The 24,238-nt window shown below is 40.0% G+C and overlaps 1 protein-coding gene across 1 annotated transcript in view; it reads right to left on the bottom strand.

Annotated features, from left to right (window-relative positions):
- The window catches only part of Ku80 (X-ray repair cross-complementing protein 5 Ku80), a 126,940-nt gene extending 106,482 nt beyond the window's left edge, over positions 1–20,458 (bottom strand). The window contains exons 1-4 of the mRNA XM_071693529.1: positions 20,243–20,458; positions 18,074–18,181; positions 10,612–10,714; positions 7,384–7,510 (exon numbers count right to left, since the gene is read on the bottom strand). Coding sequence (XP_071549630.1) covers positions 7,384–7,510; positions 10,612–10,714; positions 18,074–18,181; positions 20,243–20,266 — 362 coding nt within the window. The 5' untranslated portion in view covers positions 20,267–20,458. The remainder of the gene's footprint in view (positions 1–7,383; positions 7,511–10,611; positions 10,715–18,073; positions 18,182–20,242) is intronic.
- Between the last annotated feature and the right edge of the window lie 3,780 nt (positions 20,459–24,238).

The following is a 24,238-nucleotide window of genomic DNA, read 5'->3' on the forward strand; positions in this document are numbered from 1 at the left end:
CATTTTCCCTAACCCTCTCACTTTGCACACCACCTCGACCAAAACACCCTATATCTGCCACTCTATCATCAAACACATTCAACAAACCTTCAAAATGGAAATGGAAATGGTGAAGAGCTTGTAGATTTATGTGCTGAAAAAGGACTGGTGACTGGTAATACCTGGTTTAAAAAGAGAGATATACAATAGTATACATATGTAAGTAGGAGAGATGGCCAGAGAGCATTATGGATTATGTGTTAATTGATAGGTGCACGAAAGAGAGACTTTTGGATGTTAATGTGCTGAGAGGTGCAACTGGAGGGTTGTCTGATCATTATCTTGTGGAGGCGAAGGTGAAGATTTGTAGAGGTTTTCAGAAAAGAAGAGTAAATGTTGAGGTGAAAAGAGTGGTGAGAGTAAGTGAGCTTGGGAAGGAGACTTGTGTAAGGAAGTACCAGGAGAGACTGAGTACAGAGTAGAAAAAGGTGAGAACAAAGGATGTAAGGGGAGTGGGGAGAAATGGGATGTATTTACGGAAGCAGTGATGGCTTGAGCCAAAGGTACTTGTGGCGTGTTTAAATAATCTTACCAACCAGTCTACAATAAAGTCACCCCCTTTTTTAATCAAATCCACTGCAATACCATCCAAATCCGCTGCCTTGCCAGCTTTCATCTTCCACAAAGCTTTTACTACCTCTTCTCTGTTTACCAAATCATTCTCCCTAACCCTCTCACTTTGCACACCACCTCGACCAAAACGTCCCATATCTCCCATTCTATCATTAAACACATTCAACAAACCTTCAAAATACTTACTCCATCTCCTTCTCTCATCACCACTACTTGTCATCACCTCCCCATTAGCCCCCTTCAATGAAGTTCCCATTTGTTCCCTTGTCTTGTGCATTTTATTTACCTCCTTCCAAAACATCTTTTTATTCTCCCTAAAATTTAATGATACTCTCTCACCCCAACTCTCATTTGCCCTTTTTCACCTCTTGCACCTTTCTCTAGACCTCCTGCCTCTTTCTGTTATACTTCTCCCACTCATTTGCTTTATTTCCCTGCAAAAATCATCCAAATGCCTCTCTCTTCTCTTTCACTAATAATCTTATTTCTTCATCCCACCACTCACTACCCTTTCTTATCTGCCCACCTCCCACGCTTCTTATGCCACAAGCATCTTTTGCACAAGCCATCGCTGCTTCCCTAAATACATCCCATTCCTCCTCCACTCCCCTTACCTCCTTTGTTCTCACCTTTTTCCATTCTGTACTCAGTACCTCCTAGTACTTCTTCACACAAGTCTCCTTCCCAAGCTCACTTACTCTCACCACTCTCTTCACCCCAACATTCTCTATTCTCTTCTGTAAAACCTCTACAAATCTTCACCTTCACCTCCACAAGATAATGATCAGACATCCCTCCAGTTGCACCTCTCAGCACATGAACATCCAAAAGTCTCTCGCACGCGCCTATCAATTAACACATAATCCAATAACGCTCTCTGGCCATCTCTCCTACTTACATATGTATACTTATGTATATCTCTCTTTCTAAACCAGGTATTCCCAATCCCAATCACCAATCACCTAATAAACTTCCTTTTTTTCACATTCAAACTCAACTTTCTCCTTTTACAAACTCTTCTAAACTTGGTCAACAACTTCTGCAATTTCTCGCCAGTGCTTTATCATTAGTAAAGAACAAAGGACAACTAACTCACTTCCCAGGCCCTCTCATCCCAAACAGACTGCATATTCACCCCTCTCTCCAAGACTCTCACATTTACCTCTCTAAGCATGGTGACAGCACACACCCTTGCTGTACACCAACCTTCACTTGGACCCATTCACTCTCCTCTTTTCCAACTTGTACACATGCCTTTCACCCCTGATAAAAACTTCTCACTGCTTCTCCCAGCTTTCTTCCCACACCATATATTCTTAAGACTTTCTACAAAGCATCTCTATCAGCCCATCATATGCCTTCTCCAATTCCATAAACACCACACAAAAATCCGTCTGTTTCTCTAAATATTTTTTCATGCACATTCTTTAAAGGAAACACCTGATACACACATCTATCACTTCTGAAACTACACTGCTCCTCCCCAATCTGAAGCTCTGTACATGACTTCATTGTCTCAATCAATACTCTCACATACAACTTACCAGATACACTCAATAAACTTATATTTCTGTAGTTTGAACAATCACCTTTGTCCCATTTGCTTTAATACAATGGCACTATACAGGCATTCTGACAATCATCAGGCACCTCACCATGATCCATACTTTTTTTCTTTCTCATACTATTCGCCATTTCCCGCGTTAGCGAGGTAGCGCTAAGAACAGAGAATTGAGCCTTAGAGGGAATATCCTCACTTGGCCCCCTTCTCTGCTCCTTCTTTTGGAAAATTATAAACGAGTGGGGAGGATTTCCAGCCCCACGCTCCCTCCCCTTTTAGTCACCTTCTATGACATGCAGGGAATACGTGGGACGTAATCTTTCTCCCCTATCCCTAGGGATAATGATCCATACATACACTGAAAATCCTTAACTAACCAATCAAAAACAGTTATCCCCTTTCTAAATAAATTCAACAGCAATACCATCCACTCTAGCCACCTTGCCATATTTCATCTTACACAAGGCTTTCACCAACTCTTCTCTCCTCACCAAACCATTCTCCATGACTCTCTCACTTCACATAGCACCCCAATTAAAACACCCTACATCTGCCACTCTATCATCAAACACATTCAAGTCATTCAAAATACTAATTCCATCGCCTCCTCACTTCATCACTGGCTCTTACCATTTCTCCCCTTTGCCTCCTTGAGTGATGTTCCCATTTGTTCTCTTGTCTTTCGCACATTATACACCTCCTTTCAAAACATTCTCCCTAAAGTTTACTGATACTTGCCCACCCCAACTCTCATTTGCCCTCTTATTCAGCCTCGTGACCTCCTGCCACTTTCTCTTATACATCCCCCAGTCATCTGCACTTCTCTTTAAGTATTGCCCCAAAGCCTCTTTCCTCTTTCACTAGAAACCCCACCTTCCTCTTGACCTCCTACCACTTTCTCTTATACATCTCCCAATCATTTGCACTTCTCTGTAAGCACTGTCCCAAAGCCTCTTTTCTCTTTCACTAGAAACATGATTTTAGAAAATAATATAACTTGTAGGATATGCATAGGAAATTTTCTTATTCCCTTATCCAAAAAAATAAATAAATTTGTGATATGCAATACCAAATTGTGCTGATTACATTTTGTTACCCTTCATATGCACTGTTTTGCCTCCCAGTGTGCAAAAAACAGAAAAACCTTGTTATCAACATTTTTCTTTAATGAATATGTGCAAAAAAAAAATACTAAATCATCTTTTTCCTATGAATAGATATGACCATGCCTAGTTTTGCCAGCTAGAGTGCAAAAAAAACAAAAAACCTTATCATTTTTCTTTTATGAGTATATGCAAAAAAAAAATACTAAATCATCTTTTTCCTATGAATAAAGATTTGACCATGCCTAGTTTACAGCGAACCCATTAATTATTGTACTGGCCCTTCTTAAGTGTTCATAAAGGTTCACAAACTTTTTATTTATATGATTAGGCATAAAGAAAACCTATGAGAAGTATTTATCATCCAGTTTTCACACTTCTTTTGCGATAAAGGTTCCAGTCACAGATAAAAGTCCACATTAAGGACGGGCCTTAATTGAAATATACAGAGAATTATGAAACGGAAAAAGAAAAGACAAGGAAAAGTATTTATGAATTTTGGAGGAAGTGAAAAACCTATCTTTGAAATGTGCCAGGTCATAGTTATTGGGAAAAACATGGGCATGTAGAGAGTTCCAAAGTTTTGACAAGAAGCTATTCCAGTAACGTGGGGTTTCCAAGAAAGAGTGGATGTTACAGTAATACTGAGAATACTCATTAAATTAAGAGGGGGAATTACAGAATCATCAAAAGAGAGACAAGAGTTGTGAGGAGTTTTCGACAGAGTTGGGTAAAACTGGGTCATGGTGGTATTAAACTTACAAGATTTTGTGCACCTCAATGAGACATCCCAGCCAAGTATGAGTTTACTGAGGAAGCTGTTTCAAGATGAGATGCAGATAGTATGACAGAAGGAGTAGAAGTGAAGGATGAGGATGAATCAGTGTTGAGTCATCAGCATATGAGTGCAATGGATTATTTGTGGAGGAAATCATTGAGAAAAGGAGAAAAAGTGTACAGGACAGAACCCTGAGGGACACTACTGTTGATGTAGAAAATGGAGAAGGCAGATCCATCAACAGGACAGAACCGTGAGGGACACTGCTGTTGATGTAGAAAATAGGGAAGGCAGATCCATCAACAACTACAGAGATAGACTGCCCAGAAAGTGAGGGAGGGAAGCCAAAACAGGGGAGTTTAGAGATGAGACCCCTATGCCACACCCTGTCAAAAGCCTTAGATGTGTCAAGGGCAATTACACATGATTCCCTAAAATCTTTCAGGGATGACAACCAGACATTATCAAAATAGGATAAAATATCACCAATGGATTTCGCCTTATGGAAGCCATACTGGTGATCAGAGAAGACTGTGGTTTTCTAGGTGTTTAAGTTTAAAGTTTAAGATATGGGAATTAATAAGGGGTTCAAAGACTTTGGAAATGGTAGATGTCAAAGCAATAAAACGATAAGGGAGATGTCAAAGCAATAAGACGATAGTTGAAGGGGTCAGAACGGTCACCCTTCTTAGGGATGGGATGTATCAATGAATGCTTTCAAGAAGGAAAAGCTTTGGTTTTTAAACAGAAACAGAACAGACAAGCAAGCACAGGTTGTAAGTTCAGAGGCACACCCTTTCAGTCCACAGGGATGGATGCCATCAGGACCGTAAGCCTTGTTGATGTCCAGAGAAAGAAGCACTTTTGGAGTCCTACAAGAAGGGGCATAGGATTAGTAAGAGGAGTATCAGGGGGTGAAGGAATGTTGGAGTCATCCAAAGTGAAACTAGAGGAGAAATGGAAACCAAAGAGAGTTGCTTTGCTACAGGTAAGACAGCTTTAGTACCATCAGAATGGAAAAGTGAAGGAAAGGTAAAGCGACAAAAGTCGTTAGAGATACCCTTAGCTAAAGACCAGACAGACCTATCAGTGGACGACAAGGAGAGGTTATTGCATTTCCTGCATTTATGAGGTAGCACTAGGAACAGATGAAGAAAGGCCACATTTGCTCACGTCCATTCTCTACTTGTCATGTATAATAAACTAAAACCACAGGCATTTCCATGGTTTCCCCCAGCTACTCCACATGCCCTGGTTCAGTCCATTCACTGCACATCCATCACTAAACACCACATTGTTCCAATTCACTCTGTCCCACACATGCCTTTCACCCTCCTGCATATTTATTAGGCGCTGATCACTCGAAATCTTTTTCACTCCATCCTTCTATCTCTAATCTGGTCTCCCCTTTCTTGTTCCCCCCACGTCTGAGACATATATCTTCTTTGTTAATCTTTCATCACTCATTTCCTATACATGTTCAAACCATTTCAGCATATCCTCTTCAGCTCTCTTAACCAAACTCTTCTTATTACCACACCTCTCTCTTACCCTTTCATTACTTACTCAATCAAATCACCTCACACCACACACTACCCTCAAACATTTCATTTGCAACACATCCACCCAAAATTCTACACACATCTCCATTTTAGCCTATGCCTTGCATCCACATAACTTTGCTGGAACTACTATGCCTTTGAACATACCCATTTTTGCCTTCTCAGATAACAACCTCTCGTTCCACACATTCTTCAATACTCACAGAACCTTCACCGCTCATCCACAAAATGACTCACTTCCTCTTCCATGGTTCAATTTGCTGCCGAGTCCACTCCCAGATATTTAAAACACTTCATTTTCTCCAATTTCTCTCCATTTAAACTCCCCATCTAACCTGTCCCTCACCCTGCTGAGCCTCATTACCTTGCTTTTATTCACATTTAACTTCATCTTCCATTCACACACTTGTCCATACTCAGTCTCCAACTTCTGCAGTTTCTCACTTGAATCTGCCAACATTGCATCTTATCCCATAAATCATGATTGTTAAGCAATCTTAGTTAAAAAAAAACTTATGAAACGGCCAATCCAAAATACAGGTGACAGGCATTGTAGGGGAGCAGTGGTGGGCACTGCAGGTTGCAAATCCTTAGACAACACAAGCAACCATCCACCATGATTGCAAGTAAGTTACTGAAGCTTCCAGGTACCTATAGTGACTCATTCTTTGTTTGGAATGCTATCTATGGCCATCTCCAGTGACTCATGCTTTGTTTGAAATGCTATCTATAGCCAGAGATGAGAGACTAGAATGTGCATGGAACTCAATTTGTGGCAGCAGATCATACATTCAGACTGATGCCAACAGCAATATACTGTGTTGGGTGTGAACTGAAACCCACAGTACCAAAAGGCTTAAAAGGGTTAAGAGTAATGTGAAATGGGCAGAGGCTGTACCTTGCCTGACTATCAGTAACCCATACATATACATGACAGGAAGGAAAGACAGCAACCTGGACCATGGAGGGAACTGTGACAGCCACTGCACTGCCATCACTACTTCTTCCAACACTTAAGACAGAAGTATCTCCCTGGTTGATGCCTGCAAACCACTTCTTAAAGGTACACAATAAAAAAAAATCAACTCTGGAACAGAAGATATAATCTAAGACAAAACAGTGATAGACATTCCATAATCATCACTGTTCTGCTGGGATAGCACTGACTTATATGCCAATTCGCTACTTAGAGATTCTGCTTAAATGAAATGAAGATACAAGTATCACATGGATGATGAAATCGAGTCCTGAAAATGTGTTACTGGTGACAGAGATAAGGCATTTAACTGTCACAGATAGCAAGAATATGAAGCAACAGATTAATGGACGGGTATCACAGGATGATAAACAAATAAAAGTTAGAAAGAAAAGTTTTAAGACAGAAGACTGTGGTGTACACATGAAGAGAAAGGATGGGAAAAATTCACTGTGGAAATACATGAGAGTTTTTTGTGCAGGGGATAGAAAAACAACAAGGATGAGACAATAAAGCATGCAAGGGAATGTGATGATTAGTATGCTGAGAATCTACATGACAGTGATGGTGTAAAATATTCACTCTAGATGGCACTATTTGATTACCTGACAACACAATGATTTGGCAAAAAATCATTTTTCTATGTTTTCATATACAGTAAGTAAGTCTATAAAAACTGCAGATGACATCTCTTAAGAAGGAATATTCTTTCAACCACAGGGGTAAAAGAATTCAAGTGATCCAGGTATAAATCAAAAGAATGTAATACACAGTAAAAAGATGATACTTACTCAGGATCATGCAAGAGATCCATGGCAACCACCAGGGCATCTAGCCAATCTCCTGAGGTATTTCCATATGGGAACTGATCAACTTTAGCTATCACTTCCCAATCCACTGTCTGCAGCTCACGCATAACTGGTGAATATACATTAATATATGTTAAATTTTATGAATAGTAATTACAAAAAAATCAAAATCAGTTCTTCCCTCCTACCCAAGCCATTTAATCACTATATTATTTTTCTTGGGAAAAATGGTATTTTGTAGAGTCACTTCAGTGACCTTAATACGTGTCATGAATATGCTGCTTTAGTGGCAATTCCAATGGAAAGTCTTGATTTATTTCATATTTATCATACTTTGTCGATGTCTCCCACGTTAGCAAGGTAGCACAAGGAAACTGATGAAAGAATGGCAATATATTTTCATGCACATCATGACTTAAATGAGCTACTAAGAAAAAATTATTGCTTATTTGAAGTGAAGAATGAGATAAATAATATAGCCCATGAGCAAACAGTAAGCACTAATTGCTAAAAGTCCCTAAATCTTCTGTAAAATATGTGATGCCCAATGTACAAAATGTATGGTTGAATCTTGACATGACCACTCATACCACTTACTGAGTTAGAAGCATAGGTAAAATAAACAGGAAAGGAGAAAAGTTACTTTGTCAAGGCTTACTTTCAAGATTAAAGACTAACAACACTTACACCTGTTATTTACTATTTTCTTTCATGAAGAAAGTGACACAATGACCCTGGAGGGTTTAAGTGATGATTCATATTTTTGTGGATAAGAACACAGAATTTTAGATAAACTATACAACTCAAAGACAAAGTAAAGAATAAAGATCTGAGAAGGATATATAGTCAAAGACAGAGTAAAGAATAAAGATCAAAGAAGGATATACAATGCAAAGTTATCATAAGAAAGGCACATGGATAAGTCTTTTAGGATGACATGACCACATAGAAAATACAGTATATGACAGTGTTCCAGATAATATGGTAGTACAGAAGAGAGAACATGGAGGACCAGTATACTCTGAAAAGATGAACACAGATGAAGTGAAAAAAGCTGAATGTGGCTAGGAATACTACAGTTCAAGATGACTTGGAAGTGACGAGATTCTGAAGCAATGGAAGCACTTTTTGCTAGGAGGTATTAGAGTGAGTATAGATGCCTGATCTCACTTAAAGAAACTTTATGTAAAGAAAGAAAAATCGAAAAACATTTATGTAAGGGTGGTAAGCCATGTTTCACTTCAATATACTGGGCACAGTTTAAGGATATGAACAATATGGGCAACATCCAAAAGGTATCATGTACTTGATCCAACCCATGAAAACTAGAATGGAACTAATGACAGAGAGAAAGGATTCTACCTCCACATTCACTGCATGTCAAAGAAAGCGACTAAAGGGGGTGGAAGCAGGGGACTGGAAACCCTTCCTTTCTTGTATTTCAAGTTCCAAAAGATGACACAGAAAAAGGAGCCAAGCAGGAAGTGCTCATCCTCCTTGGAGGCTCAGGATGGGGTATCTAAATGTGTATGGACGTAACCAAGATGAGAAGAAAGGAGAGATTGGTAGCATGTTAGAGGAAAGAAACCTGGATGTTCTGGCTCTAAGCAAAATGAAGCTCAAGGGTAAAGGGGAAGAATGGTTTAGAAATGTCTTAGGAGTAAAGACAAAGGGTGGGGAGAGGACAAGAGCTAAGGACAGAACTGCACTACTCTCAAAACAGGAGTTGTGGGAGTATGTGAAAGTGTAAGAAAGTGAATTCTACACTGATTTGGATAAAAGTGACAATAGATGATGAGATGGATGATTACTGGTGCTTATGTATCTGGGCATGAAAAGAAAGATCATGAAAGTAGTGTTTCAGGAGCAGCTGAGTGAGTGGGTCAGCAGTTTTAATGTAAGATGAAAGGTATAAGTGATGGTTGATTGAAAGCAAAGGTGAGTGATGTAGCAGTTGGGGGTATAATTGGGGGGCACGGGGTACTCAGTACTATGAATGGAAATGGTGAACAGTTCGTTGAGTTGTGTGTTGAAAAATGGCTGGCGACTGGGAATACCTGGTGTAAGAAGAAGGACATAATTAGTGTTTGTATACGAGTAGGAAAGAGGGTAAGCAAGCATCATTGATACCTGATTTACCTGGAATACTTGATTGAAAAAAAGTAACATAAAGTAGTATACATGAGTGGGAAAGATGGTCTGTGGGCATTACTGGATTACATAACAAGTGACAAGCAGATAAAAGAGAGACTTTTGGATGTAAATATGTTGAGAAGGTCAAGTGGTGGGATGTTTGATATCTTGTGGAGGTGACAGGGAAGACTTGTAAACGAAAAGAGGACTTGTGTGAAGAAACACTAGGAGAGATTGAGTGCAGAATGGCAAAAGGTGAGAGTGAATGAAGCAAGGGGAGTGGGTGCGAAATGAGAGGTATTTAGGGAAGCAGTACAGGCATGTGCAAGAGATGCACATGACATGCAAAAGATAGGAGGTGGGAAGATTAGAAGGGAAAATGAGTGATAAACTGAAGTAGCAAAGTTGCTAGTAAAAGAGAAAAGGAAGGAGTTTGGGCAGTACCTACAGTGACAGTGCAAATGTCTGGGCTATGTATAAGAGAAAGTGACAGGAGCTCAGGAGGAAGCCAAAACAAGGGAGCTTAGAGATTAAACCCTGGTGCCAAACCCTGTCTAAAGCTTTGCAAATGCCAAAGGCAACTACATAGGATTCCCCAAAAGCTCTCAGGGATAATGACAAGACATTTTAAGATAGGAAAGAATATCACCAGTGGATCTCCCCTAATGGGAGCCATATTGGTGATCAGAAATAAGACTGTGAGATTCAAGATGTCTATGGATATGGGATTGGGGAAGAATTCAAAGATGTTGGAAATGGCAGATGTCAAAGCAACAGGTTGATAGTTTGAGGGGTAAGAACAATCAACCTTCTCAGGGATGGTATGTACCACTGCATCTTTCCATGAGAATAAAAAGTTCTGGTTTTTAAACAGAATTGGAACAAAAGAGAAGGCACACTATTCAAAGATATTAGAGAAACTGTCATTCTTCAACTGTCATAGATGAAGTTAACACAATCTTTCTAAAACATACTCCAAATGACCCTCATACAAATGAGCCACTATGTTTAGAGTTAATATGTAGGAAAACTGGAGGCTTCAATATCATTAAGGAGTGAAAACTGTCAAAGTCTCACCTGTGATGTGTTGGTATTGGTCAGCCTGTGAAAGATGATTACTTGTGCCATTAGTGCCAAACAACACAATGCCAACTCGGTCTCTGCATTTCTCCGCGAACATCTGTAAATGAGGTTTGTACACAAAGTCTGCTCTACATACCATGCATAAAGTAATGATTATATACAATATTATAAATCTTAATCTCCTTTTTGCTTATCTGACTCCTATATTTGCAGGATAGCATCAGGTACACACAATACATACACTCAAACACATCCAACCCCTATCTCTCATGTACAATGCCTACCAACCACAATCAAACCCCACAGACTTCATATATGCCCTTTGTCCACTAGTATACTCCCTCCACATACCATATCAATTCAATTCCTTCTATCCAGACACCACCACTCTCCCTTCTGAATATTTTCATTCCGGTGTCCTGCAGCCTTCTTCACTCCATCCTTCCAGCTCCTTAGTAATTCCCTCCTCCTTGCACCTACCACTTCCAATCAATAGGAACTCTTACCCATGCTTTCTATGCACATCCTCTCCATATGCCCAAACTATTTAGCACACCAGGTAGCCCCTTAGTCACAATACACTTTCTACCACACCTCATTAACGCTCTCATTCCTTACAGGTCAGGTCAATGCACCTCACACCATATACAATCCTTGATTTTTAATTCTGACAACTCCACCCTTTTTCTTTCCTTTGCAGTCAAAACCCAAGACTCATGCATGCTACAGCACTGGAACTAACTTTACCTTCAAACATGCCTATCTTTACCCTTACAGACACTGACATCTTCCACACATTCCATACAGCACCCAGGAATTTAGCCCTTTGTTGCATCCCATGACACACTTCAACCTCCATGGTTTAATCCAATGCCATACCCACTACCAGGTGCCTATAACATTCTAATTCTTTAAGGTCTTCCCAATTTAAAATTAAACTCAATCTTATTCTGTCTCCACCCCTGATGCATGTCATTACCTTACTTGGGTTCACATTTTCTCTCAACTTTCTCCTTTCACACATTCTCTAAAGTTCTGATAATAGGTTCTAGAGCTTCTCTCTGGGGTCTGCCATCATAACTATGCCATCCACAAAACAGATTCAACTCCCATACCCCACCACCCCACCATACAACAGACTTGCTCCAAGGCCCTTATATTCATCTCCCTTAACATCCTAACAATGAACATATCAAACTGTCATGATGACATCACACATCCTTGAAGCAGATCCACCTTCACTGGGAACGATTCAGTTTCCTCCCCCACCAAGGGTAAGTGATGTCAACATAGCTGTTTAAAATGGCTATGGACTGGGTGGTAAGGGAAGTAAATGTAATGGTTCTGGAGAGGGAGGAAGATCTATAGTATGCTAAGGGTGCAAGGGCCTGGAAAGAGGGCCAGTTGATATTTGCAGATGACACAGCTCTGGTGGAAGAATTGAGTGAGAAAGTACAGAAACCTGTGTCTGAATTTGCAAATATTTGTGGAAAAAAAAATTGACAGCTGATGTTAACTGAAGTAAGGTTATGGACTTAGCAGGGTGTGAAAAACATTGGTGAAGGTGCAAGCTTGAATTGGGAGAACCTGAGGGCAGTAGAAAGTTATATAACTAAAATGGACATGACAGCAAATGGAACTAAAGGAACTGAAGTGAACCATTTGATGAGGGGGAAAAGGTCCTGGAGGAAGAGGTAATTGTATGTGAGGGTAAAGATGCGTATTTAATGGCACTGTAGTCCTGCCAATGTTGTGTGGGTATGAGTCATGGCCCCAAATACTAAAAAATGTAAGAAGGGTGATGGAAATAAAATGCCTCATGACAATGTGGTGTGAGCAGCTTGATTGTATAAGACTGTATGACAGATATGTGGTAGTAAGCAGAGTATGACTGAAAAGCTGAATGAGGTATGCTGAAACAGTTTGAATATGAGGAAAAGATGAGTAATAAACTGACCAAGAGGCTATAGGTGTCAGAGGTGGAGGGAGGAAGTGCAAGAGGAGACTGAAGAGATGAATGATGAAGAGAAAAAGTCTTTGATTTACTGGGACCTAAACATGATGGAGGGTGAGAAATGCACTGGATAGAGAAAACTGGAACAATGTGTATGGAAGTAAAAAGCTATCAAATGGTTTCACTAGGGTAAAGGAATAGGTATGTTATGCATGAATGTGGATAAAGGACTGTGGTTTCAGTACATTATACACAGCAGCCAGAAAGTAGATGTGAACAAATGAAACCATTCTTTATCTGTCCCTAGTGCTACCTTGCTAACATGGGGAAACTGCAAAAAAGTATAAAATATTAAAAACTCGTATACTCAACAATGGAATTCATCTAGGAGCAAATATTTCTCCAACCCTTTTCTATCACTTCCAACATGACTTTCAAATACCTTTAACAACCACAGTATGAAGGTCCTTTCATACGCAAACAACTTCACAATCATATCACAACACCATGACACCACAGTCGCAAAGATGAACATTTAATGCTATATCGTACGACTGAAACAATGATTCACCCAAAAAAGTTTGTCCACATCTCCACAGAAGCCTAATCCACAACCTCAAGTCACCTAGAAAGGATAATTTCCCACATATACTGAAGACATGTGCAGATAAACTTGACATATCTTCAAATACTGTTCAAGATGTGGCTGGAAAAGGCAGAGTCAAGAGGGTGGAAGAGGGCAAATGTTATACCCTTCACTAAGGGAGGATGCACTTCACTACATAAAAGCCTCCTTGATCAGATATTGGAAGAGTTAATCAGAAAGCAAATGAATGACTATGTAGTTTACAGAGAAGAAATTACCCATGTAAAAGACAACACAATTTTTAGGTAAAGAGCTCATCTGTAATAAATCTCGTACATTTCTATGAGTGAGCAAGCTCTGTCTTAGACAAAAGGAAAGTTTAGCAGAATATTCACATCTTGACAGCCAAACAGCATCTGACAATACTGCATGAAAGGCTAACCATTAAGAGAAACTGGCATACCAGGTAAAAAGAATGGGGAAACTCCTCTGAGGGATAAAAGATTATCTTAGTGGAAGGAAACAAAGGAAGCCTGTCAGAGAAGCCTTCTCCAAATGAGAAGTTAATAGTGGTGTGCCTGAGAGTTCTTTTTTGGACCATTACTCTTCTTAATCTAAGTGAATATCTTGCCTAAATCTATGGACTCCTAACTGAACATGTTTGCAGATGATGCAAAAGTCATGAGGGAAGTGAAAAGTGAGGAGCATTGTATCAGCTTACAAGGGAACTTTAACAGACTCCAAACTCTGCACATCATGCAATGTGTTTCCCCATTGTCACTGAATTTACTCACAAGTAGCATCACTATTTACTGCACATGCGCAGTGAAGGTGTTAAAGTAACTGACAAACACAAGCTATGTGATGAGGAAGTGAAAAAAATTAACCCATATGACATAAATAAGAGATATATTTATTTATTCATTATACTTGATCGCCATTTCCTATGTCAGCGAGGTAGCACCGGGAAACAATGAAGAAAGAATGCCCATCCACTCATATACACATATATATACATAAAAGCCCACTTACATATACATATCAACATTCAAACATATACATACACATACACAGGCATATATATATATTTACACATGTACATATTCATACTTGCTTGCCTTCTCCATTACTGGCATGACCCCATCCCACAGAAAACAGCATCACTACCCTCTGCTTCAGGTAGGTAGTGCCAGGATAACAGACAAAAAAGGCCATATTTGTTTACACTCAGTCTCTAGCTATCATATGTAATGCACCAAAACCACAGCTCCCTCTCCACATCCAGGACCCACAGACCTTTCCATGGTTTACCTGAGAAATTTCAAATGCCCTGCTTCAGTCCACTGACAGCACATCGACCCCAGTATACCTCATCGTTCCAATTTACTCTATTCCTTGCACGCCTCTCACCCTTCTGTATGTTCAGGAACCAATTGCTCAAAATCTTTTTCACTCCATCCTTCCACCTCCAATTTGATCTCCCGCTTCTCGTTGTTCCCTCCACCTCAGACATGTATATATTCTTTGTCAGTCTTTCCTCACTCACACTCTTCATATGTCCAAACCGTTTCAACACACCCTCTTCTGTTCTCTCAACCACACTTTTTATTTCCAAACACCTCTCTCACCCTTTCATTACTTACTCGATCAAACCAATTCACACCACATACTGTACTCAAACTTTTCATTTCCAACACATCCACCCTCCTCCGCACAACCCTATCTACAGCCCATGCCACACAACCACATACTATTGCTGGAAATACTATTCCTTCAAATATACCCATCTCTGCTCTCCAAGATAACGTTCTCTCCTTTTACACATTCTTCATCACTCCCAGAACCTTCGCCCCCTCCCCCACCCAGCAACTCACTTCTGCTTCCATGGTTCCATTCGCTGCTAAGCCCACTCCCAGATATCTAAACACTTCACTTCCTCCAGTTTTCCTCCATTTAAACTTTCATCCAATTAACTTGTCCCTCAACCCTACTGAACCTAATAATCTTACTCTTATTCACATTTGCACTCAACTTTCTCCTGTCATATGCTTTTCCAAACTCAGTCACCAACTTCTACAGTTTCAAATTCGAATCACCCATCAGAGCTGTATCACTCATGAAAAACAACTGACCCATTTCCCAGGCCCTCTAATGCCCAACAGACTGCATACTCACCCCTCTCTCAAACTCTTGCAGTTACCTCCTTAAAACACTCTCTCCATAAACAAATCAAACAACCATGAAAACATCGCACACCCCTGCTGCAAACCGACATTCACTGGGAACCAATCACTCTCCTCTCTTCCTATTCATACAAATGCCTTACACCCTTGGTAAAAACTTTTCGCTGCTTCTAGCAACTTACCTCCCACACCATATACCCTTAAGACCTTCCACAAAACATCTCTATCAACCCTATCATATGCCTTCTTCTGATCCATAAATGCTACATACAAATCCATCTGTTTTTCTAAGTATTTCTCACATAAATTCTTCAGAGCAAACACCTGATCCACATATCCTCTACCACTTCTGAAACCACACTGCTCTACCCTAATCTGATGCTCTGCAATGCCTTCACCCTCTTAATCAATGCCCTCCCATATAATCACCCAGGAATACTCAACAAACTTATGCCTCTTTAGTTTGAACACTCATCCTTATCCCCTTTGCCTTTGTACAATGGCACTGTGCGTGCATTCTGCCCATCCTGAGGCACCTCACCATGATCCATACATTCACTGAATATCCTTACCAACCAATCAACAACAGAGTCACCCTGTTTCTTAATAAATTCTACTGCAATGCCCTCCAACCCACTGTCTAGCTGGTTTTCATCTTCTGCATACCTTCCACTACCTCTTCTCACTTAACCAAACCATTCTCCCAGATCCTCTCGCTTCACACACCACCCCAATTAAAACACCCTATATCTGCCACTCTATCACCAAACACATTCAGCAAACCTTCAAATACTAACTCCATCCATCTCCTCACTTCATCATTAACTGTTATTACTTCCCCACTTTCCCCCTTCACTGATGTTTCCATTTGTTCTCTTGTCCTATGCACATTATCTACCTTCTTCCAAATCATCTTTTTATTCTCCCTAAAGTTTAATGATACTCTCTCATCCCATCTCTCATTTGCCCTCTTTTTCAACCCTTGCACCTTTCTCTTGGCCTCCTGCTGCTTTCTTTTCTCTTTCACTAACAACTTAACTTCTTCACCCCACCACTCACACCCTTTCTAATCTGCCCACCTCCCACCTTTCTAATGCCACACATATCTTTTGCACATGCTCTCACTGCTTCCCTAAAAACATCCCATTCCTCACTCACTCCCCTCACGTCATATGCTCTAACCTTTAGCCATTCTACGCTCAATCTCTCCTGGTACTACCTCACACAGGTCTCCTTTCCAAGCTCACTTACTCTCACCACTCTCTTCTCCCCAACATCCTCTCTTCTTTTTTGAAACCTCTTCAAATCTTCACCTTCGCCTCCACAAGATAGTGAGCAGACATCCCTCCAGTTGCCCCTCTCAGCACATTAACTTCCAAAAGTTTCTTTTACATGTCTATCAATTAACAAGTAATCCAATAATGCCCTTTGACCATTTCTCCTTCTCACATACTTATACTTATGTACATCTCTCTACTTGAAACTGGTATGCCCACTCACCAGTCTTTTTTTGGCACACAAATCCACAACCTCTTCACCATTTCCATTCACAACACTGAATACCCCATGTACACAATCATACCCTCAACTGCTATATTACTTACCTTTGCATTTAAATCACCCATCACTATAACCCAGTCTCGTGCATTAAAGCTGCTGACATACTCACTCAGCTACTCCCAAAACATTTACCTCTCATGATCTTTCTTCTCATGACCAAGCACATAAGCACCAATAATCATCCATCTCTCTCCATCCACTTTCAGTTTTACTCAAATCAATCTAGAATTTACTTTCCTACACTCTATCACATACTCCCACAGCTCCTGCATCAGGAATAATGCTACTCCTTCCTTAGCACTTGTCCTTTCACCAATCCAACTTTACTCTCATGCCTTTCCCAAACCACTCTTTCCCTTTACCTCTGAGCTTTGTTTCACTTGGGGCCAGAACATCCAGGTTTCTTTCCTCAAACATACTACCTATCTCTCCTTTCTTCTCATCTTGGTTACATCCACACATATTCAGACACCCCAATCTGAGCCTTCAAGGATTAACTCCTTCTGTTTCCCTTTATAAAAACTGAAATACAGGGAGGGGAGGATTTCCAGCCCCCACTCCCACCCCCTTTAGATGCCTTCTACGACACACAGAGAATGTGTGGGAAGTATTTTTTCTCACAAAAAACCCACCCCACAAGTAGTTAGCACCAAGGACTTTGCAAGTCAGAGGATTTTGCAATATAGTTAGCACCAAGGACTTTGCAAGTCAGAGGATTTTGCAATAAACAGAAAATTTTGTTTTGACACATTTTCTGCACACTCTCAGAAAGTTCATCAGCTGCTACTTAGAAAAATATTCATCCTACAAATATAATAAAATGGCAGATTATCTTACTGTTTAGTAATTATCTATGTATTCATATTCATTTAGTTTGGACATGTAAACAATTATCAAACACTTTTACAAGGTAAATGATCATACACATTTCTGCAAGTGGATAATTTAGGATTTTTGAAAGATTCTATCTACATATTCAAGAAATCTGATGAATGATGTCTGTTTCCAATCAGATATGAAATGAGTTAAGCACAAATAGTTATGCAGTATGGCATCACTCAGTAGTCTATGGCACAGCTATGATTAGGGCATTCAGTGCCTATGCCACCTCAGGTATCATACAAAAATCTCAAGGAAGATTATAAATACAATACAAATAATCATGTAAAATACCTTCCTTTGCAGGATATTTGTCAAACATTTCTTGGACTGTGAGTAGAATGTAACATCTGTTCCAGCTCGAACGCCAGGACCAACATCCACAACCACTACAATACCCTCCTAAAAACAGATAAAGCATCACATTTTCATTCATTCATTTGTATCTGGAGTACTAAATATTTTTCTCCAAAACATATGAGACTATGGTTTAATATTCTTGTACCATTTAGCATGATCACATGTGTGACTGTGTTTGAGTGGAAAATACTTAGGTGTGTTGTACGCAAAACTAAATGTGAAGGTGAGTAATATGGCAGTTGAAGGTGTAATTGGTGTACATGAGGTATTCCGGGTTGTGAATGGAAATGGAGAAGAGGTTGTGGACTTGTGCACTGAAAAAAAACTGGTAATTGGGAATACCACTTTCAAGTCACCTTTCATGCTGGATTGCCTTCTTGATGAAAAGGCTAGAGAGCAATAGTATTGTTATACACTTATTTGGTGAACATATTGAAAGACAGTCACTCTCCCCATACAAATTTTTCATTTCATTTCCTTTGGCAAATATATACTTTGAGGGCAGCACAGATAAAATTCATCAGTTTAGAAAAAGTTATCTATGAACTTACAATTAGTACAATTGATTTAGAAAAAGGTTAATACTGTAGGACAAAGGCATTAAGCAATCCTAAGCATCAAAAGTCTATTCATTCTACACATCACAATTAGCTTAGGATATTGTGATTTTTTTCTGCAATACCAGCATAGTGTTTAAAGAACACAAGAACTGTTGCAGAGCATGAACTTGTGCATTATATTTTACTGGCAGTGGCTACAGACAGGCCATCATACCATCATTCTGATTTGTTATTCATTCATTTGAGCTAATAGGTCATAAGTATGCCAATGTACCAGCATTGTTTTATCATTGTACACTGTGTATATCAAACAAACACAGAGTGCATTTCAAGAGGAGCAAATATCATACTCAATATAACAGTATTTATCTAATATACCAACATCAATACTTAATGCCATATTCTAAAACCGAATATTCTTGAGGGGAAAAAATCACATAAGAACTATAACTACATTAAGATTATGGTGATGCCATTCTAGTAAGAGTAAATAGTCAGAAAAATGGAAACAGAACATAAAATCGAGCATGTTGGTGTTGTGATCAGAGAAGCCCCTACAGTGGTCTGATCTCTCATCTTTCATGAAGAACAATATCAAATAGAGTGATTGTAGTATACCAATGAAACTGTAGAGTACATTTGTGTAACAGAAAAAAATCAACATTACCTATAAAAAATCAACTAATTTCGCTAACAATCAAGACTTATTTACACGTTCAATACAGTATTCTAGCAGAAATACTCCAGTTATACTCAAGCAAATCCACTGCCAACTTGACACCTGATGACAGTGAACAGACAACACAGTAAGTAGCCATGCAATCACCAGCAGGAGAGAAATATATTGTTGGCTTAATTCAATTATCAATTTCGATACTCATGAAGTTTTCAAAGTTTTTGTTAATATATCGTAAAAGCCTCACCTACTTTTACATTAATGAACTCCATATTTTTCCTGATGAGCATAAGCTAGTCAAAGTACCATTTTGGACATCCACCTGTTTGAAGGTTGAAATTATGTTTTTTCCAATGTTTTTTTTACATGCTTTGCATAATTATGACCTTCACTTCTACTGCAAATAGGTAACTTTTGAAATGTTATGCATCCACCACTTTATCCATCGATAACATAGGACCCCAAGTGGGAACCGAGATTTTGGGCAGTAATGAAAATCAGAATCCTTCAAAAGACATCAATAACTATCAGAAAAAATTTCGACCAAAGCAAACCTGACCTAACCTAACCTAGCCAAATTTCCCTGGATGTCTGAAGTGGTAATAATACCCAAAACCTTTACTGCTTTACTTGGTAAGCAGTAGCTTCAGGTAGGCTCAACATAGAAATAACCTAACCCTGCAACTAGCCCGATGTACTCAACATGTTCTAACAATAAGGTTGGGTAAACACTAACCTGGACAGCTACTTTACACACTGGCCTGTGTGGTAACTGAGGAGGACTTTAAACCTTGACGTAGCCAGTACACCAAGAGAGCCCTAAACCCTGGTAATATCTTAAGCCCTAAACTATAACCGTGTACCTACCCCTGGTTGAGCTCGCGGTGGCATATTTGAGGTTGATACGATCAATGTCTGTTATAAGTGGCTGGAGGAGAAGTTATGATTAAATCAGTAATGTTTCCTTTTCCTCCTAATCAATATGTGGGATCAAAACAATATTTGTACTGTATGTAACCGGAGGACCATCCACAAAACCACTTGAACACGTTTTGTAAACACTGTGTTCGAACACCTGACTCTGTCTTGGGATATCTACATCAAAAATATATGGTCAGTTGAACAATTACTTCCATTTATGATGCTTTACTGGTCCCAAGAGAGAAAGCACACACATACATATATGTAGTGAGTCTATGGACTAAGAATGATCTTGTACACTAAAAGTTGTTCAAGATTTTCGATTAGTGGTTATGAATTGTGTACTTTCTTAGTGACGTCACCGGGCACATGATAATGAGGGCCAATTACTAACCAATCTGCAAGTTCATTTATGGGTCATATATAATAAGTGGAGACGAAGACACAATATTTCGTAATCACAAACTACTTTTTTATTTTTTGTAAGAAAAGTAATGGTAAGTTATGGTTCTAAAGCAAGATTTTTTCGATCTACGTAAAAAGACGTGTAATTATAAGCAAATAAGTATTTCACAAAGGTTTAACCTAAGGAGCCTTTAACGGGGCTCCTGCTGCGCCAAAGTCTGTGGCAAATAAGTTATGGATTCCTTTAGTGAAAAGTTCCTCTTCACTCGCGGTGTAACCTCAAGTAGGTATAATCTTGTACCTCCAGTGAGAGATATGTATTACTATACTATGTAGGTGATGTTTAGTTATCTGGCACCAGGTCCCGGAAGCTTGCATAAAGTCGTTAGAAGAGGAAGTCGAGGCTATGAAGAACTTTTCTCGCCCCTCGTGACTACGGAAACAGCTTCCTTTTCCACTGTGAGCGGGAAATGAATTGGACCCAGGCTGCAGAGGCTATCTTCACTGCTATCACACAGATCACAAGGCTCGCCCACCCTACCACCCTCCTCTCTCTCTCTCTCTCTCTCTCTCTCTCTCTCTCTCTCTCTCTCTCTCTCTCTCTCTCTCTCTCTCTCTCTCTCTCTCTCTCTGTCACACACACACAAACAAGTCCCTCAACAACTATCTTCACTGCATGACCACTGTTCTCCTTTCTAGTCGATTTGTAGCAAACTTTAATTAGGATACTTCATGCTTGATCAGCAAAATGAATCATATCTGTAATGACAGACCCAGCAAACTGATGTCTAAGCAAATACAATTACCCATACATAAAATATATTCCATGGTAGGAGGATTAGTGGTGCAATTTCTCTAGTAGATCCTTAGTTCTTTCCAGTATTAAAGAGCAGAAAGTCAATGTTGCCCTCTTTGATATAGCAATGTAAATTGTAATATTCTTTGGAAGCTCTCTTTTACCATGATTCTTCTTATTCATCTCCATGCACATAAATGGGCACTTCTCAAAATTTGACCAAGCACTGAAAGTTCCTTAAAAGATGCCCTGGAAATATATCACCGGCTGAGAACTTTTCGCCATCTATGGCCTTCGAGAAGAAGCTTCTGCAGTCGATGAAGAAGGAATTGAAATAGCAGGAAAATTTTGATAGCACTGACGTGTTTATTATCCAAGTTTGATGGACTTAAGAACTTGGAGAGAGTTGGGCGAAAGCATTACTGACGTGCATAACTACTGTGATAACTTAGTGCCTCTGAGAGAGGGACGCAGGGCCCGAGGGTCCAAAAAGGGGGACCGGGAATTTCCTGGGATCTCAGAAAATGCAGGAAATTAACTGAACGCTCCATTCCACCAGTATCTTATCTTCCATACCCTTTTTGGCCTTACAGCTCATGGCATAAACTGTGATGGATAAAAATAGGATGACTGTTGGGTGACTAATGACGAAAGAAACTGTACCCCTTGATAAAGTTCGTCTCCAGAGCCCAGCTGTGATGGAAAGTACAGGTAGTACCTCGGGAGCGTATATCCTGTGTGTGTTCACTAAGATAGTCTGCAATCTAATAGGCTGGGGCTTCGCTGCCCATTATTAATGCATTTATTGATGATTATGTTATGGTTGACTTGGATGAAAGTTTTAGTGATAGTAACGGAGTTAAGAGCCTTAAATACCGACAAGAATTGGATGGCAATGGATTTTCTCGTTACCAAACTATTGAGACTATAAAACTTGCGGCGTCTGCATAAGCGCATTGAGAGGCAGAAATTTCAAAATTATGCCGAGGATCAGAGAGATGACAATGTGTCGTGTCTCAGCGAGAGATTGTGAGCTTGTTGACTTCTTCATGGAGACATATTAAGTCTTCTAGTCAAAAGACATTTTACATGCTGGAGGGAAGCAATGATGGAGAGGGGTCTGACCAACTCCTTATACTCTTTTACACTGCCTGATTTTGGAGAGTTCAAGGGTTGTAGTTTAGTATTATAGATGTATTGACAGCAGATATTTCGTATAATGCTATGTTAGGGGTGGGGTTGTGAAGGGGCTGTTGAGTTGTGGCAGAAGTGCCAGGTCTCGCTGCTTCGTAAGGTTTATGACAATGGTGCGGGATATGGTCCTCAATACGTCAGCTGGGTGAAGGTTTCCTAAGGCTCCTAGTTAAACTATCGTAATACTGAATTTTTCCATATAGTCTGTTTATCATTCCAAAATGGCATTGTATTATCTCGACATTCAGACCCAGATGTTGGTTCATCGTGCGATTAGGGAAGCAGAGAGCAGGGCTTTTGCCAATGGGTATCATTGACCGAGATGGTTGGTGCAGGTCAGCTATATCGGCTTAATTAAAGTCGAAGTTCACTCTTATAAGTGTGGATGAAATCCCTGATATGCTGGCAGAGTTCCGGTTCCAAAGGATTAACTAGATTTTTTTTTTTTTTTTTTTTTGCTTTGTCGCTGTCTCCCGCGTTTGCGAGGTAGCGCAAGGAAACAGACGAAAGAAATGGCCCAACCCACCCCCATACACATGTATATACATACGTCCACACACGCAAATATACATACCTACACAGCTTTCCATGGTTTACCCCAGACGCTTCACATGCCCTGTTTTAATCCACTGACAGCACGTCAACCCCGGTATACCACATCGATCCAATTCACTCTATTCCTTGCCCTCCTTTCACCCTCCTGCATGTTCAGGCCCCGATCACACAAAATCTTTTTCACTCCATTTTTCCACCTCCAATTTGGTCTCCCACTTCTCCTCGTTCCCTCCACTTCCGACACATATATCCTCTTGGTCAATCTTTCCTCACTCATTCTCTCCATGTGCCCAAACCATTTCAAAACACCCTCTTCTGCTCTCTCAACCACGCTCTTTTTATTTCCACACATCTCTCTTACCCTTACGTTACTTACTCGATCAAACCACCTCACACCACACATTGTCCTCAAACATCTCATTTCCAGCACATCCATCCTCCTGCGCACAACTCTATCCATAGCCCACGCCTCGCAACCATACAACATTGTTGGAACCACTATTCCTTCAAACATACCCATTTTTGCTTTCCGAGATAATGTTCTCGACTTCCACACATTCTTCAAGGCTCCCAGGATTTTCGCCCCCTCCCCCACCCTATGATTCACTTCCGCTTTCATGGTACCATCCGCTGCCAGATCCACTCCCAGATATCTAAAACACTTTACTTCCTCCAGTTTTTCTCCATTCAAACTTACCTCCCAATTGACTTGATCCTCAACCCTACTGTACCTAATTACCTTGCTCTTATTCACATTTACTCTGAACTTTCTTCTTTCACACACTTTACCAAACTCAGTCACCAGCTTCTGCAGTTTCTCACATGAATCAGCCACCAGCGCTGTATCATCAGCGAACAACAACTGACTCACTTCTCAAGCTCTCTCATCCACAACAGACTTCATACTTGCCCCTCTTTCCAAAACTCTTGCATTCGCCTCCCTAACAACACCATCCATAAACAAATTAAACAACCATGGAGACATCACACAC

This window comes from Panulirus ornatus, chromosome 55 (genome assembly GCF_036320965.1).
Source record: "Panulirus ornatus isolate Po-2019 chromosome 55, ASM3632096v1, whole genome shotgun sequence".
Lineage (NCBI taxonomy): Eukaryota > Metazoa > Arthropoda > Malacostraca > Decapoda > Palinuridae > Panulirus > Panulirus ornatus.